General features: G+C 36.6%; 1 protein-coding gene across 1 annotated transcript in view; it reads left to right on the plus strand.

Annotated features, from left to right (window-relative positions):
• Positions 1 to 216: 216 nt before the first annotated feature.
• LOC145982676 (uncharacterized) overlaps positions 217 to 18,074 on the plus strand; it is an 89,289-nt gene continuing 71,431 nt past the window's right edge. The window contains exons 1-5 of the mRNA XM_083116046.1: positions 217 to 293; positions 4,526 to 4,706; positions 5,858 to 6,105; positions 6,483 to 6,658; positions 8,382 to 8,514. Of these exons, the coding sequence (XP_082972172.1) occupies positions 4,591 to 4,706; positions 5,858 to 6,105; positions 6,483 to 6,658; positions 8,382 to 8,514 (673 nt within the window). The 5' untranslated portion in view covers positions 217 to 293; positions 4,526 to 4,590. The remainder of the gene's footprint in view (positions 294 to 4,525; positions 4,707 to 5,857; positions 6,106 to 6,482; positions 6,659 to 8,381; positions 8,515 to 18,074) is intronic.

The following is an 18,074-nucleotide window of genomic DNA, read 5'->3' on the forward strand; positions in this document are numbered from 1 at the left end:
AATTAGGAAAGGTATTTACCAGTAGAATTGTTGGGATCAGGCATTGACTTTAAAAAATTCCGGGTCGCAATCTCACGAAAGTTGAGAACACCTGGTAAATATCGCTACATAAGTTCAAGGAACCGACATGATGTCGAGACAGCAAAAAAATCCCGAAATACATTTCTAAGAAATAGATCATAAAGTAGTTAAACAAACCGATAAGATAATTGAGCAGGAAATCTAATCAGCTGTAGATATAAATGTCGTCTCTAGGTGGGGCACGTCTGCATTGTAGATCTGCCTCAAATCAGGTAAGATGCATTGTAGAGAATATTAATAATAATTATGTGGTTCTAATATTGAAATGTATATTAGGTCTATTATCATTTTAACTGACTTATAAGGTGAATTGTCATGGTAGGAAGTTTACCGTGCATACATTGTTCTTGGAGATTCTAACATTTAATTTAGTTACATGAGTTCGTCTCTCATGTCTTAACAATCGTTTTTAGATTTTTGATAAGCTCGGGTTTTTTACACTGTCTCTGAGAAAGTTTTCAGTGCTTCCTTACCTTTTAAACCTCTTGTACATGACCGAAGAGGCATATTTACAACCTTGAGCTCGTAACATTTCTCATGTGGCTTTTTACACCCCTTTATACTAGGACAGATCAAAAAGTAAGTTACACCCCCTGTATAAAATAAACAAAACGCATTATAAATAAAATAATTATTGGACAAGAATGTATGAACATTTAACTTTTTTCGACATAGTCACCAAGGCATTCAAAACACTTTTTGAATCGTGTGACCAGTTTTTTGATTTCTTGTGTGTAAAAATGCCGTCCAATTTCAATTGAGTTGACTTTTGTGCTCATCGGTTAACAATCGCGGCACCCAGTGAGAGCACAGTTTACGATACACCCAACTGGTGATGAATCAGCATAGACACACTGTCGTAGGATATGTTCAGTTCACTTGCAATCTCTTTTAATTTTCACGTGGTGGTTGGCAAGGATGATTGGATTCACAAGCTCCGTTTTGTTGATAGTGTTCGCTCCTTCCCTTATTTCATTATTTTATTACCGGGGTGTAAGTAAGAAACGGTACTAGCGAGAGGTTCAGTAATAAGGCTCAGACCATTCTATGTTCGCCTCCGTCCTCCAGGTACATACCTGCGCTGTCTTCCTCGATGTTCACACACCAAAACCAAATCCAATACTCTTCACGAAAATTCCTTCCGATCTTCTCAGATCGGTTCGGTTGCTTCGCTATACAAATTCCAATACCTGTCGATTCATATCCGTCTGTCAGGCTGGTACCTTTCCACGGACGAGGCAAGTAATGGAATTTGTAAGGTCTGCATTCCAAACCGACGAGAACATCCTGTCTCCGTAATGTTTCGTTTCAAGTACACCTTCTAATTTTTACCACCCCAGCCAGGAAGTAAGCAAATAATTTCTGAAATTTATGACACTAACGTCAATGCGAATGCAAATAGTGGTCATAAAGTACATCATTCATTGGAGCAAGGTGACGAAAATTTAGACCAGGAAACCTTAAAACGACTCAGTAAACATAGGAAATTTTATGACGTTAAACAAATTGATATAAATCCCGAACTAACAGAAGACCAAAAACTCAAAATTCAAAATTTAATTTACAATTATGCAGATATCATGTATTGGAATTCTGAGTGCTTTTCTAAAACAAACGCAATGGAAGCACACATAGATGTTGCTGAATGTGTTCCTCCATTTGCTAGACAAATTCCCATACCCATAAATTTAAGGGAAAAAATGAAAAATGAAATAACAAGACTTCAAGAACAACAGATCATTGAACCTTGTGAAAACTCACCATTTCGTCATCGCATATTCTTAGTTAAGAAACCAAATGAAACCTACAGACTAGTTTCAGACTTTTCAGAAATTAATAAAGTAATATACAATGTTTCATATCCCACTTCAGATTGCAATGACATTTTAGCACGTCTTGCGGGTAAATTTTTTTACACTACATTGGACATGGCTCAAGCTTATTTTCAAATTCCAATATCAGAAGAATCACGTCCAGTTACGAGCTTCGCAATTCCAGGTTGTGGTTCATTCCGTTATAAATGTTTACCTATGGGCATGAAGACATCCAGTAGTTTTATGAATAGACTAATGGACATTGTATTTAGTGGTCTTCCCGACAATCAAGTAGCCACCTATTTAGATGATTTGTGCATAGCAACTTCCACTTTTGAAGAGAATTTCTCCCTAATTCAACAAATATTTGATAGGATTAGGAAAGCAAACATGACGGTTGGAATAAAGAAGTGTTAGTTCGCATTTTCAGAAACCATCGTTTTGGGACATCTTCTTTCTGCAAAAGGGATGAAAATTTCCGACAAAATCATTAATTCAATCAAGAATTTTCCAACACCTAGCAATAAGAAACACGTGAAGAGCTTCTTAGCACTTTGTTCTTACATTAGAAAATATGTGTCCGGATTCTCATTTTTAGCGGATAACATATATAAACTTTTGAAAAAGAACGTTCCGTTCACGTGGACAGAGCAGCACCAGAAAGAGTTCGATGAACTAAAGGATAAAATTCTCAGTTCTCCCGTTCTCAAACCGTATTCTCAAAACAAGAAGACCTACCTCATCACCGATGCGTCTACAGTTGGCCTCGCAGCCAGCATTTGGCAAGATTCGGAAGACGGAAGCTCACGCCACCCAGTTGCCTTCGCGAGCCGCAGATTAACCGACACAGAGAAGAAGAAATCAATATTTGAACTAGAATTTCTCGCAGTGGTCTATGGAGTAAAAGCGTTTAAATATTATTTGCTAAACAGCCATTTTACTTTAATAACTGCTAATCACTCCATATCCTATTTACGACAAGCATCAAATTTGACAGGTCCATTGGCACGAAGAGCTCTGGAACTACAGCAGTTTTCCTTCGATGTGAAACATGTCAAATCATCAGAAAATGCCCTTGTGAAGACAACCCTGAACTAATTTTCCACCTAGAGGACGAAAACTTCAGCATTCGACAACATCAAGAAGACGATCCATTATTCGGCCCTATCATTAAAGTCATCAACAACGATCCGATGCAAGATCCAGGAGTAGTACGAGCAGCACAGTATTACGTCATCAAAGACAACAACCTGTACAGACGTCATCGATACAACAAGACAGAGGAACTTCTCTTGTGCATTCCACACAAATTAAAAGATGAAATTTTCGAGAAGATTCATTGCAGTGAATACAATGCAGCTCATGCTTCACCATCTTCCACGTATGAAAATTTCAGGAAAATATTTTACTTCCCAGGATTAAAACGATGGGTGTACATGAAATCAAAAAGTTGCCTCGAATGCCAGATGTCGAAGAGAGATTTCGGACCAAAGAAGCTCACCCTTCAGACGTTCGAACCGATCGCCACCCCAGCGAGGAAGTGGGTCATCGACACGTGCGGTCCACTGCAGGCCACAGCCAACCACGGACATCGCTACGTTCTCATCTGCGTTGATCAAGCGACCAGGTACATGGTAACGACATGCAGGCTGGCCGACACATTGTACGTCGTTCACGTTCGTTCTTTCCTCTTCGACCATTTCCTGATCATGGACATTGCATTGTTGTCCATACGCGTACACCTCGACAATTTGGCGATGGATTTCAATCTGATTACGTCTTCGTGTCCACAAAAATCGGACGACTGAGCGCAACTCAATGTTGGACGACACTTCAGTACGACACGCCATACTGACACGGTGACTACTCTCCTATTAAAGCAGATGCAGCGTGGCTGTTTCGGGTATGGGGAGAATACATTCCGGACAGTGCTGTCACCAAGCGTAATTATTTACACGGCTCGAGTGTAACTTACTTTTTGATTCGCCCATATCGAACATATCATGTAAGGATTTCTAGATAAGGGGATTTATTTCTCGTATACTTTGAAGGGTACAAACATGGTAGGCCATTTGTGCCGACGCGCTCAGAATTCTTTTAACTCGTTCATTCGTTAATTGTTCGTTCGGCACCCAATACTAACTTCAGGGATAAATTTGATAGCTTGTAATTTCCTCTAATGCACAACATGGCCTTTTGCTCGTTTCGACAGAAGATTCCGTGGTAGGTTAAGGAAAAGTCATTTTTCTCATTTTTAGCTCTAGATCAATGACTTTGTATTATGATGATTACTAGTATTTATTTATTTGATGACGATTTTCTTCCTCTCTAAGATAAATGGATGAATGGTGAACTAATGAAACAGATAAGAAACAAGCGCAACGAAACATTCGTGCATTACCCAGAATTCGAACTTAAGATACTTGCCATCTTGGGTATCTGTGAATTTCATAATTCACGGATCCACAGAAGCTTTTTCATCTCAAGCTGTTGCAGCCACGAAATAATTAAAATAATCAATGAGGAAATCTGAATCCAATTAAAAGAGGTAAGGTTGGAATTTAATAACTTTGACGCGCTCTTGAGTTAAGGGAATTTTTCATGGTATAATTTTATACTTCATTTTTTAGTGAGGCGAAACTTTCACGACAAAAAAAGAAAATGGGAAGAATGGTACTACCAGCATTGTAGTAAGATGAGAAAAACAAGACCATCATCCCAGCAAGAACAAACGACAACAATGGAACAAAGTGTTTCTGACCCTATACCGTCTCGCCTTCCTGCATATGAGCTACCACCGTCAGCATTTAAGTAAGTATGTGTGTGAGTATGTATGCATACGCGCAAACAGACACCTACAAACTCTCACAGCATGTAGACGAAAAGACAAACAATTTATCTCAATAACGTTTTTCTCGTTAATGCATCATTTCGACATCACAAACCCTCGAGAAACGGCGCTTTCTATCCTGTATGTATGCAAACATACGGTACAGATTCATGGTTGCCACTGTCATTTATCTTTATGTCGGATAGCAGAATACTAAAAGCGATAATATGTTACAGAGACAGCAATATGGCAAGAGATAACACCAGCACTTTTTGTTCAATCCTTTCTCCTCAAATCAGACATGCATCACCAGCCATGTACATTATGTTGCACTTCCTATTTTATGCTCTCCAATTGAATAAAGGTTTCGTTTAGAAGTCTTCACATTTCAAAGATTTGCAACCATGAATTTGTGCCATACACTGGCGTACGCAGGATTTTTTTCGAAAGGGGCTGCAATTTTTAAATTTGGATATTACGTAGCTGCGCTCGGGGGTGGGGGAAGGGGGTGGGATACACTTTAAAATATTTCATAAATATCATTTTTAACCTTCGTCTTAGAGGTTTTTCAAAGACAAAACATTGTAATCGGTGGTCATTTGAAAGCGGAGTTTCAGTTACCACTTTGGTTTTCGGTACGTGCATTGTTGGTACGTTGTATGAATGAAATAAACATTACAACAGTTCACTAAACACAGATAATGTTATGTACAAAGTATAACTTAGATATATATGTACGAAGCGTGTCCAACATATCTGATGTCTCTGTACACAGTTTGAAAACAATGCAATGTTGATATTCAGGAATGACAAATTTACAAATTAAATATACAGGAAGAAAAGTTACATCATCTTATACACAAAAGCATAGGCAAAATTAAAGCACTTTTACTAGATGGCAGAAATATTTATGATGTTCATATAATAAATTATGCTTATGAGAAATAACTTCTCTTTTGAAAAAAACTATTTTCGTGAAATATAGGATCTCAGAATCTAGTCTATGCATATACGATTTGTTGTCTTAATTTTGACATAACATTTTTGAATGTCATCGTTTTTAATAGCAGTTGTGAAAATACTTGACGTTTACGCACGGGGAAATAAGGATTTTCTTTACATTCTTTTGCAGACAACCACCTATTGCCGCCACTCTCAAGTTGGCTAAAGATGCTGACGATTACAACATGAACCATCCCCGAAGAGGAAAGGCGATTATTTTCAACCACGAGAATTTCGATTTCGAATTGGAAGTCGATAGGAGACAAGGGACTTCCTACGATGCAAATGCTCTGGGTACAGAATTCAGGAGTCTTGGGTTCGAGGTGTCCATTTACAATGATTTCACGCGTGACGAACTGAAAGGCATCTTATCTGCAGGTAAGGTCTTGGTAAAATGCTTTCTAGAACCAGGCGTATTTCGTAAGTAAGATACATGGTGCATGCTCTAATCTTCTTACTACGGTTCATTTGAACATTAACCGGTTCACATAAAATTACGTTTACCGAAATGTTTCTCACACGCTTCAGAATCAGTAATCACCAGCGAAACTTAGGGTCACCTCTGGGGGAAGAGCCAGACCAGATTCGAACCCGGGGCCTCTGGCGTCGTGCTGTACCGACCACTCCCTCAAGAAGATCGGTTGCTCAGGTTTGGACCCTAACCCACAACCTTCATGACGACGTAGCGAGTCTAAAAATGCAATAGTGAAATATGGGAACTCTGCAAGATTAACTTCAGCGTCTCTTATTTTCAGTTCAGCAAGAAGACCATACAGATGCGGACTGCCTAGTGATTACAGTTCTCACTCATGGCGACGAGAAATTCCTTCTAGCAAGGGACAGCAAGTACTCAATTAAAACCATACTGGAACCTTTCACAGCAGAAAACTGCCTGTCGCTTGCTGGGAAACCAAAACTTTTCTTCATTCAGGTAAGGCCTCAGTCTCGCACAACCTTCAAAATGAAAACTTGGACAACTATATAAGAATTTCAAAATATTACTGCTAATACATTAATTTAAATTTACTTGTATTTTTCTTGCATTGTTGACGAATTCAATATTCGAAAAGACGCTTAGTCTATAAGAAATAACTCCCGCGAAACCTAATGGTTAGCGTTCTCGCTTTGTTGAGAGCGGTCCCGATTTCGCTAATCGCGAAGATGAGGAGTGATGATATGATGAATTTGATGAAGGAACACTCACAGAACACTCACGCCGGGATTCGAACAGTGATTTTCGAGTATACCATGATTTGCAACAAATAGAACTCGCGTCAACCATGTCAATCATTGGTATCAAGCGATTATACTTCAAAAGCATGTCTGTAAATACAACAATTCAGATATTAAAAACTCTAACTCAAAATACTATTTTCTACTTACCACGTCCTGGTCGAATGGCCGTTTTCAGTTCAGTCTGCAATCCTGAGGAAGAAAGAAAAAATTAAATACTGCTACTTTTAGATGCATTTTAACATACAACCATTTAAACTTTTGCAATCACAGTGACAGCAAAATCAAAGCAATTTATTTAGTTTCATAAAAAAAACATTAAAGATGTTACTTTCAATCCCTCGAAACAAATTTTTATGTATGACAATAATTCTTAATTTGTCTCTATTACGGTCTTGGTTTTCTTACACACTCAGATGTAACAACGTAGATTTGTTTAATCATCAAAGTAGTGATCAGGAAATCAGCACTTGTTAGCTGTTCGTAATACTCCTGTTTTTAAAACTTCATTGATTGTGTGCATAAGATGTTCAGGTGTATCAGTCTACAGTTTGGAGTAGGAACAGGCACAAACTGCATTTTGGACTGTTTTGTTGCCGCATAACAATGCAAAGCAACAATACCCCATCAATACAGAAAACATTTTTCAACAACACCACTGACATCTGTTGACTACAAACACAAACTGGCAAACAAAACATTTGAATGTTTAAGAGTAAACTATCTTATATTAACATATAAAAAAGAAGTTTGGGATGTTGTTGTTTCCAAAGACACAGCACTCCAAACTTACTTATATTTCACTTTTCATAAAAAATGGAGGGTGTGACCTTAAACTTCAATATTTTCTACAGGATAGGGGAAATATTTTCAGGGTCTTAAAATTGCATATTATTAATTTTTCATGACCTACTCCAATATAAAAAGTAATCATCGTGATCAAAAATACAACTGTCTATAGTGCAGGAGGCCTTAGAAAGAGCGTTTCGCGGGCTAACAGCAGACGTGGCTCGCACACTATTGCCGATACTCTCGTGTCGTCTGCTCCTCAGCCGAACAAACAGGCCGAGGTAGCAAGAGGCAGAGGTGCAGCGAGCTAGCTGTGCAACCGGGCTCGCTCATTCGCGAACCTGATTGGTTCTCGCAGACACCCCCGCATATTGTCGTCTGCTGCAAGCCCGCGAAACGATCTTTCTAAGGCCTCCTGCACTATAATTATCACTTTTTTTGTCTGAATTTCAAAATAATGGCTCTTAATCATTTGCTAAGTTCTCCGTTCCTTGTTGGTATTTGTCGGTTCTATATAAGTTTTTACAATATGCAGGTAATGTGGATGCTTAAAACATCCAGTTCTGATTTCAGTCTCGGAAAATGTCGTCCGTGTGTAGTTACTGAAGATGAAGCATTGTGTTTCCTTTCAGGCATGTCGTGGGCAGGAGACCGATGATGGTGTCACACTGGTACCAGATGATCACAGAACACAAACTGATGATGCGACTACCTGTTCCATTCCCAGCCACGCTGATTTCCTCATAGCCTACAGCACATTTCAAGGTAACAGTTTCCCAAAACAACACCTGACGAATTATTTAGTCCCCAGTAGTCACAATTACTTGCCCCATAAAGTTCCTTATTTGAGAAGTAACTCAAGAGTGACCATTGCATTAAAACAAAACTATGTTACTTGTACAATTACTTTATTCTACTGAACATGTAACTTGTATAAAGTGTTTCGTGCGTAAATTGAAAGTGGTTCTTCTATTTGTCATGGATAACCACCAGAATTTTCGTTGAATAATAATTAACCCATTGGTAACGCCAAACTGGTGAGTCGCTAGATGGCTTTCAAAGATTTGGGTGGGCCATACTCTAGAACAATGTATTTTGACATTCACATTGTTATTACGTGATCCATTTTATTCATTTTATATTTATCACAAAATTTGCAAATTACATTTTGACACGGTGGGTCAGCAATACGGCCAGACTCATTTGGAATTTTTCGTGACACTGAATTAACCTCATACTTTTAACTATGAAAATATATACGGAATAAAATTCATAGCAAGTACGTACATTTTAAAATTAAGATTAATATTTCATATCATTTTCAGAAACTAACTAACTAACTAACTAACTAACTCTCTAGCCTTCTTAAACCCGAAGGTTCATGGCTGCAGCAACACAGGCCTTCCATCTGTCCCTATCTTGAGCAAGATCGATATACTCTTTTCCATCCCTACCGATTTCCCTTAGGTCCATCTCGACGTTGTCCCTCCATCTTCGTCTTGGCCTTCCTACTGGTCTCTTACCATCAGGTTTCCCAACAAGAATCCTGTAAACTCCTCTTTCCTCTCCCATTCGTGCCACATGGCCTGCCCACCTAAGTCTTCTTGATTTAATTATTCTAATAATATCTGGACATGAATACAAATTATGTAGTTCTAAATTATGTAACCTTCTCCACTCACCTGTCTCCTCATCCCTTTTAGGTCCATATATTTTCCTAAGGATCCTATTTTCAAATACTCTCAATTTATGTTCCTCTTTCAATGTAAGGGACCAAGTTTCACACCCATATAATACTACAGGCAAAATTACTATTTTGTATATTTTAACTTTTAGTTTCTTAGATATTAAACGAGAAGACAAAAGTTTATGAAGAGAGAAGTAACATGCATTTCCTGAATTAAACCTACTTTTTATTTCCTCTTTAATATAATTTTCATTTGTACAAGGTTCTAGACATGAGATTGGATTAAAATATTCATAATGAATTGAATTCATAGAATAATGAAGTACTTTGTGGTGTCTGCTAACAATTTTTTTTTAAAAATTGAGTGTGTTGACATAACCTGAATTCATCATTAACGAAAATGTGTGATGCTTTAAAAATCTGAAATTCGTTTATTTTGTTATTTTTCACATTCGTACTTACCTGTGGGGGTTATTCCTGAGTAAACAAAAAATGATCGATCAGACAATTCGATTTGCTTAGCACTAAAATGTAGTAGTAAGTGTGCGTTTATGTTTTTTCTTGTGTAGAGGTTGTTATATGTTTGGGTGTATTGTGCAGTAGTTGTGCTGTGTAGTGTGTTTGAGTTTGTCTTGTGTAGTAGTTGTGGTGTCTAATGTGTTTGTGTTTATCTTATGTAGTAGTTGTGATGTGCTTGTATGTGGGTTTGTCTTGTGTAATAGCTGTGCTGTCTAGTGTGGTTGTGTTTATCTTGTGTAGTAGTTATGCTGTCTAATGTGTTTCTATTTGTCTTGTGTAGTAGCGGTGGTGTGTATGTATGTGTCTTGTGTTGTAGTTGTGCTGTCTAGTATGTTTGTGTAGTAGTTGTGTTGTCTAGTATGTTTGTTTTGGGTAGTAGTTGTGCTGTCTAATTTGTTTGTGTTTGTCTTGTGTAGTAGTTGTGGTGTGTTTGTGTTCTTATTGTGTTATAGTTGTGTTGTGTTTGTGTGTGTCTTGTGTAGTAGTTGTGCTGTCTAATGTGTTTGTGTTTGTCTTCTGTAGTAGTTCCTCCATTCATATTGGGGGTTAGGCGTAGAGCTGACAACTCTGCACTGTAAAAAGCCATGTCAAGAATCAGCAATATAAGGCCATGGATATTCCCAAGGTAAAATATTCCGGAGGTAAAATAGTCCCCCGTTCGGATCTCCGGGTGGGGACTACTTTGGGAGGTCCCTGGACTAAGGATAAGATCTACGTTAGGAATAAGGATATTAAATTAGGCACCTGGAATGTTCTGAGCCTTTACCGGCCTGGGGCATTTCAGTGTACAGTTAATGAGATAGTCAAGTATAAATTAGATGTAGTAGCTGTCCAGGAAGTTAGGTGGCCAGGAGAAGGGAATTGTAAAACTAAAAATTATACTTTTTTCTATGGTGGTACTGAAAATCATAATTTTGGAACAGGATTTTTCATAAATAATAGAATTATCTCAGCTCTTAAAACAGTAGAATTTATTAATGATAGGATATCATATGCAGTTTTACAGGGTAGGTGGTGTAAAATTATTTTAATAAACATACATGCACCAACGGAAGATAAAGATGATAATACTAAAGATGATTTTTATACAGAGTTAGAACAGGTCTTTGATAAATTTTCTCAGTATGATATGAAAATTCTGTTAGGTGATTGTAATGCACAGATTGGCAAAGAAGAGACATTTAAACCCACGATTGGTAAAGAAAGTCTTCATGAATTAAGTAATGATAATGGTATAAGATTGATTACTTTTGCAACCTCAAAGAATTTAATTGTGAAAAGTACCACTTTTAAACATAAAGATATCCATAAATATACCTGGTCTTCTCCAGATGGTAAAACTCATAATCAGATAGATCATATTCTCATTGATAAGAGAAGGCATACTAGTATAATTGACATTCGTACACATAGAGGTGCTGACTGTGCCAGTGACCATTATTTAGTAATTGCTAAATTAAGAGAAAGACTCTCAGTGATAAATCATAAGCAACAAAATCTAAAAGTTCTAAAATTTGATACAGGAAAGTTTACTGATGAAAGAATTAAGAAAGATTACCAAATTAAACTGTCAAATAGATTTCATGTTTTGCAGGATTTAAATGATGATGAAAATATAAATGAAACAGACGTAAATAAGAATTGGGAGCACATACGTAATGCAATAGAATCAGCAGCTAAAGAAAGTATAGGATACCATAAACCGAGAAAAAGTAAGCCATGGTTTGATAATGAATGTCATAATCTAATAGAAATAAGAAATCAGGCTAGACTTAGGTGGTTAAATAACTCTGATTATACGTACAAATCTAAACAATTATAATAAAGTAAAGCGAGAAGTTAACCGCACGTTTAGAAGTAAAAAAAGAGATTACTTGAAAAGCAAAATTAACGAAATTGAAACAAACAGCAAAAATAAAAATATCAGAGATTTATATAAAGGTGTAAATGAGTTTAGAAAGGGGTGGCAACCTAAAGTAAACTTGATAAAAGATAAAGACGGTGATTTTCTAGCTGACCCAAGCGATATTCTAAATAGATGGAAGAACTACTTTAATGACCTTTTAAATGTTCATGTAGGAGATAAATCAGAAGTAAATGAAGTGCACACAGCAGAACCTTCAGTTCCAGAACCTAACTTGACTGAAGTTAAAGATGCTATTAAAAGGCTAAAGAATAACAAAGCACCTGGCATTGATTTAATACCAGCTGAGTTAATTAAATATGGTGGAAATTCATTAATATGTCAAATTCATAAATTAATTTGTTTAATATGGAATAAAGAAGAAATCCCTCAACAGTGGAAAGAATCCATAATTGTTCCTGTGTTTAAAAAAGGTGATAAAATGAACTGCAATAATTACCGTGGAATTTCTCTACTCTCAACAACATATAAAATATTATCTAACATTCTTTTAACAAGACTAACCCCATATGCTAATGAAATTATAGGTGATTATCAATGTGGATTTAAACGCAACAGATCAACTACAGATCAAATTTTTCACATCAGACAGACACTTGAAAAAAAGTGGGAATATAATCAAAATGTCCATCAGCTATTCATTGATTTCAAAAAAGCATATGATTCGGTCAAAAGAGAGAAATTATATAATATATTAGTAGAGTTTGGAATACCTAAGAAGCTTGTTAGTATGATAAAAATATGCACCAGTGAAACAGAAAGTAAAATTCGTGTGGGTATTAATATGTCTGACAAATTTACAATTCATGATGGGTTAAAACAAGGAGATGCATTATCTCCATTGCTCTTTAATTTTGCCTTAGAATATGCTGTTAGGAAGGTAAACGAAACTAAAGAAGGACTAAAATTAAATGGTGTGACTCAGTTGTTAGCATATGCAGATGATGTAGACTTACTGGGGGATGATGTGAATACAATTAAGAATAATGCTAAAATATTTTTCAAAACTACTAAAGAGATAGGTTTGGAAGTTAACAAAGAGAAAACTAAATATATGCTTACAGGCCGAAAACAAGTGTTAGGTAATAATCAAAATTTAATTATTGATAACAACTCGTTTGAACCAGTTTCCAAATTCAAATACTTAGGAATAATATTAACAAATGAAAATTATATTAAAGAGGAAATAAAAAGTAGGCTTAATTCAGGAAATGCATGTTACTTCTCTCTTCATAAACTTTTGTCTTCTCGTTTAATATCTAAGAAACTAAAAGTTAAAATATACAAAACCGTAATTTTGCCTGTAGTATTATATGGGTGTGAAACTTGGTCCCTTACATTGAAAGAGGAACATAAATTGAGAGTATTTGAAAATAGGATCCTTAGGAAAATATTTGGACCTAAAAGGGATGAGGAGACAGGTGAGTGGAGAAGGTTACATAATTTAGAACTACATAATTTGTATTCATGTCCAGACATTATTAGAATAATTAAATCAAGAAGACTTAGGTGGGCAGGCCATGTGGCACGAATGGGAGAGGAAAGAGGAGTTTACAGGATTCTTGTTGGGAAACCTGATGGTGAGAGACCTGTAGGAAGGCCAAGACGAAGATGGAGGGACAACGTCGAGATGGACCGAAGGGAAATCGGTAGGGATGGAAAAGAGTATATCGATCTTGCTCAAGATAGGGACAGATGGAAGGCCTGTGTTGCTGCAGCCATGAACCTTCGGGTTTAAGAAGGCTAAAGAGTTAGTTAGTTAGTTAGTTAATATTACTCCTAAGTATTTGAATTTGGAAACTGTTTCAAACGAGTTGTTATCAATAATTAGATTTTGATCATTACCTAACACTTGGTTTCGGCCTGTAAGCATATATTTAGTTTTCTCTTTGTTAACTTCCAAACCTATCTCTTTAGTAGTTTTGAAAAATATTTTAGCATTATTCTTAATTGTATTCACATCATCCCCAAGTAATTCTACATCATCTGCATATGCTAACAACTGAGTCACACCATTTAATTTTAGTCCTTCTTTAGTTTCGTTTACCTTCCTAACAGCATATTCTAAGGCAAAATTAAAGAGCAATGGAGATAATGCATCTCCTTGTTTTAACCCATCATGAATTGTAAATTTGTCAGACATATTAATACCCACACGAATTTTACTTTCTGTTTCACTGGTGCATATTTTTATCATACTAACATTTTCAGAAACAAAAAAACAATTTAATCACTGTTGAGCCAAGAGGGTGTGGCATGTCCAGAATGATTGTCGAAGATTATTATGCGTATATACCCTTATGCAATATGTGTTCTAATACAAATAAACGTGCCACGTGCGTTTGCAATTTTGGAGATGAAAATTTTTCTTCCAGTTTTAATAATTAAGTTTCCTAGCCTTTCATAAAAACACTAGATTCAAGATATTCCAAAATTTTTACGGAAACAAATATTTTAGGGGAAATGAAAAGTAACCGTGTAAGTAATTCTTAATTTAGTTACTATTTACTTGAAAAAAGGAACTTTAATTTCGTTACTATTTACTTGAAAAAAGGAACTAACATCAAAAGTTAGGTGGGTGGCAGAAGTTCGCGGTGTTGCCACGTCGGGGCACAACTCCGTGCATTTGGAGGTTTAAGAGAATGAATGATCTCGTTGTAGAGTTGGTCTTTGTAATCCATGTGATGCAAACTGACAGTATTTACTCGAAAGGTCAAGGATGACACAAAAGTGCCCCGGTGAGAGGTCGGTCTGACGTTCGAACTAGGCAACGCAGTCCGGTTGACGTTGCCACATAATGTGCGGCAACCAGCGACTTTTGTCCCGCTCTCGCTTTGCTTTTCCCACCTGTGACACCAGCGCAATTCTGCCCGGCCGCCTATTTTCATGACCGTGCGCTTAGTCATAATTATCGTTACTTCCGAAAGTAATTGGTAGGCTTCTTGTAACTGCAAATTGGTACTAGAATGTTAGAACTAATTGTTGAAACGGAAAAAAATTATATTCTAAAAAATATTTGAAATAGCCACTGTAACGAGAAATAAGCGCTCTATTAAGGCAAATACTAGAATAATAGAGTAGAGTAAAAATGTGCTTGATGAGGAAATGTAGGTACTAAAAAGTAGAGGTCTTGAAGAAGGGAAAATGTTCACAAAAATGAAAGTAGGTAAGTAGTGTAAAATACAATATTACTGGGGCGAGAAAGTATGAACCCCCCTCTGGCAGATTTGCCTACACTTAAAACAAGCTAAACATGCCCATATGAGTTTTTTGCTCAAGTGTGGAACCCCGTCTAATCCAAGATTTTTGTAAAAATGCCCTCGGGAAGTTCCTGAGAAAGTATGACCCCCCTCAGATTGATTTGCCTACACTTATAAAAGGCACTTCTGTGAGATTGTTGTCCATAAATTTGTTAAAAATATGCCCCTTTTGATATTTTTTTTTTGGCCACACTTAAAACTACGCCAAACGTATTAACACACACACACACACACACACACACATATTTATTTCCGGTTTAAGTTCAATTGGATACCAGGTTCAATTTGTTTATCTATTATTAAAACAATGTATTGTGCAGAGCTCTTCTAGAATTGCTCTGTGACCCACTCATTTATTACATCATAAACATATGATTTTTCACCTATGAGAATAACACTACATATGGTGTCATCGGGTAAAGCCTCATGGAATTCACAGATAATTTTAATGTTTGTCCTGTCATTCACCACAACTTGTTTCCTTTTTGAAGCATTGATTACAAACATGGGTCTCTGAGTTTTGAATTCATCTGGTGTGTAATACATGTCAGTATTGCCAGTAGTGACCCTTTTGTATGCTGTAAATGCTTCATATAATTTAAGGAAATCATCCTTGGGAATGTCTAAATTATAATTTTCTCTAGGAAATACCTCATTTCTGCCATTTTTAAGATATATGTTCTTGATGTTGCAGTTATCAAATCTACTTGAATTTTTTTCCTGATTATTGTGTCTTCCATTCTGAAACAATACCACCACAAAATCCGGCATGTCATATTGTATACTGGAGAATGAATTTGTAGCATCAAACTCATAATAAGTACCAGATGCGGGCTTCTGTACACATTGATATGTATAAAATTGTAAAGGAACTTGTGGATTTTTTATTATATCTGCTTTGTATTTAAGAGCATAACTGGCCTCATATTCAACAACTGGGATTCTTAGCTCCATAGTCTGAATAATGCATTTGCCTTCATCAGGTAAGGTATTGGGCAAAGCTTCCCCTGTAGAGTTTAATGTGCTGTACCTCATCAAAGCATTGTTATCATTTGCAGCTCTTCTAAATGTGATTCTTAAACCACCCTTCCACATAATATCTTTGTAATCTGAGAAGAATCCTGGCAACAGGCGCATAGGGAACAGCACTGTGTGGCTCTTAGATATAATTTTATCACCAGCCTCAAATCCACCTATTTTGTAGTAAGAAGCCTCGGTTTTGGATAATTTTAGAGTGGCCAAAGCTGTGGAGGTAATGCCGGGATAATCCACTCTGTTTATAACAACGCCATGCTTTCTGATCTCAATTTCAGAGAACAGATGGGGCACAAAATTGTCCACCAATCTTATATTTGAATTTGCCGGATAATCTGTTCCATCGAGCTTTACAACATCAAATTTGATGTATAGATCTGCTCTGTGGGGGTGTATAAAGCCATCCCCTACATCAAGATCAACCTCAATCTCTGTGTTGGGTTGATTTAAATTTGCAAATGTCCTCCTGTTTGGGGGGAATGATTGTAGCTCATAACTCTCAATATTTTCCATTTTTTTTGTATGTATTTTTATTTAAATATTAATCTCTATGATTGCAGTTGTTGTGGCTCCAGCAAAATCAACTAATTCTTCTTTTTCATTAGTGACCATCAATTCAATATTATCTATTCTATTATGGCACACAGGAAAATATAATGTTGGGGATGGAGTGTAGATGATTGGCTCCATAAATTCAGAATTAGGTTTGAATGTTGCAATGATGCCAGTTTGTTTGTGAGTGCCTATACCATTTGATTTGGTGATCATACCCTCAGCCACATTACAGTGAATATTCAGAGTATCTATGGCTAAGAATTTAGGTATATTAATAGCAGTGTGTTTGATGGCCGGTTCAAGTTTTGTGTTGTTCTCAAAGCCTAACAGCTCTCCTATAGTACCCAGATCCACTGTTTCTGTAGCAGATACAATCTCTACTCTGTGAGTGACAGAATTTTGACTTAACACTACACCTCTGGGTAATTGAGCATTTAGAGTGGACAGATTATACTGCCCTGGAGTGATGACAATTTTTTGATCCCCTACTGCAATTGTATTGTTGTGGTGTGTAATATTAGGGATCAAGTACATGCCATAAAATGCTCTGAGAGCTATTGTTTTGGGATACACTATGTCATCATGTAATTTGAGTTTCAATATTGAATTTTGGCTGGTGAGATGGAATACCCCCATGATGTTTTAAATACCACAGGGCCTTTTGAAAATTTTCAATTGATGGTTTATTTATTTGAGACATATATCTAAGAACAGATAAACACAAATGTCCGCAATTAACATCTTTGAAATTTTGAACACGGGCATTATTGTAATAAAGATTAGCTGATTTTAGATATTTTATTAAATTTTCAGGTGGAACACCTCCAAATGAATCAAACACAAATGCCTCATTGTTTAAATATTTAAGATAACAAATCCAGTGAGTGCCCTGATTTTTGTACTTATCCAAATTAACAATGCCACACTCTTTGTTGAGTGGTTGCTCTGGTAAAGAATCAGACATGTACACACCTCTAAAATTTTTGATGCCCAGTGGCTTGATTAAAGCTTCAATATCTTGGTTTGTTTAAACTTATTCATGGCTCTCTTAACACCTTTGCCTTTTTTCTCCACGGCCAGGTTATGGCGCTTCAATTCATCTAATTCTGCCCTATTCTTCTTGGCATCTATTACTGTTTTTGCTATGGCAGCTGATCCCCCAGCCAAGCCCCCAACAGCCCCGAGAGCTGCTAAGATGGCAGGGATAGTAAATATGAATCCCCCCACATGTGATTTTTTTCTTGATTGCTGTAATTTTTTTAATTGGGGGGTACTAAGCAACAATTAAAAAAAAAATATCAAAAGGGGCATATTTTTAACAAATTTATGGACAACAATCTCACAG

The sequence above is a fragment of the Lepisma saccharinum genome, unplaced genomic scaffold, assembly GCF_977018435.1.
Source record: "Lepisma saccharinum unplaced genomic scaffold, izLepSacc3.1 HAP1_SCAFFOLD_310, whole genome shotgun sequence".
NCBI lineage: Eukaryota > Metazoa > Arthropoda > Insecta > Zygentoma > Lepismatidae > Lepisma > Lepisma saccharinum.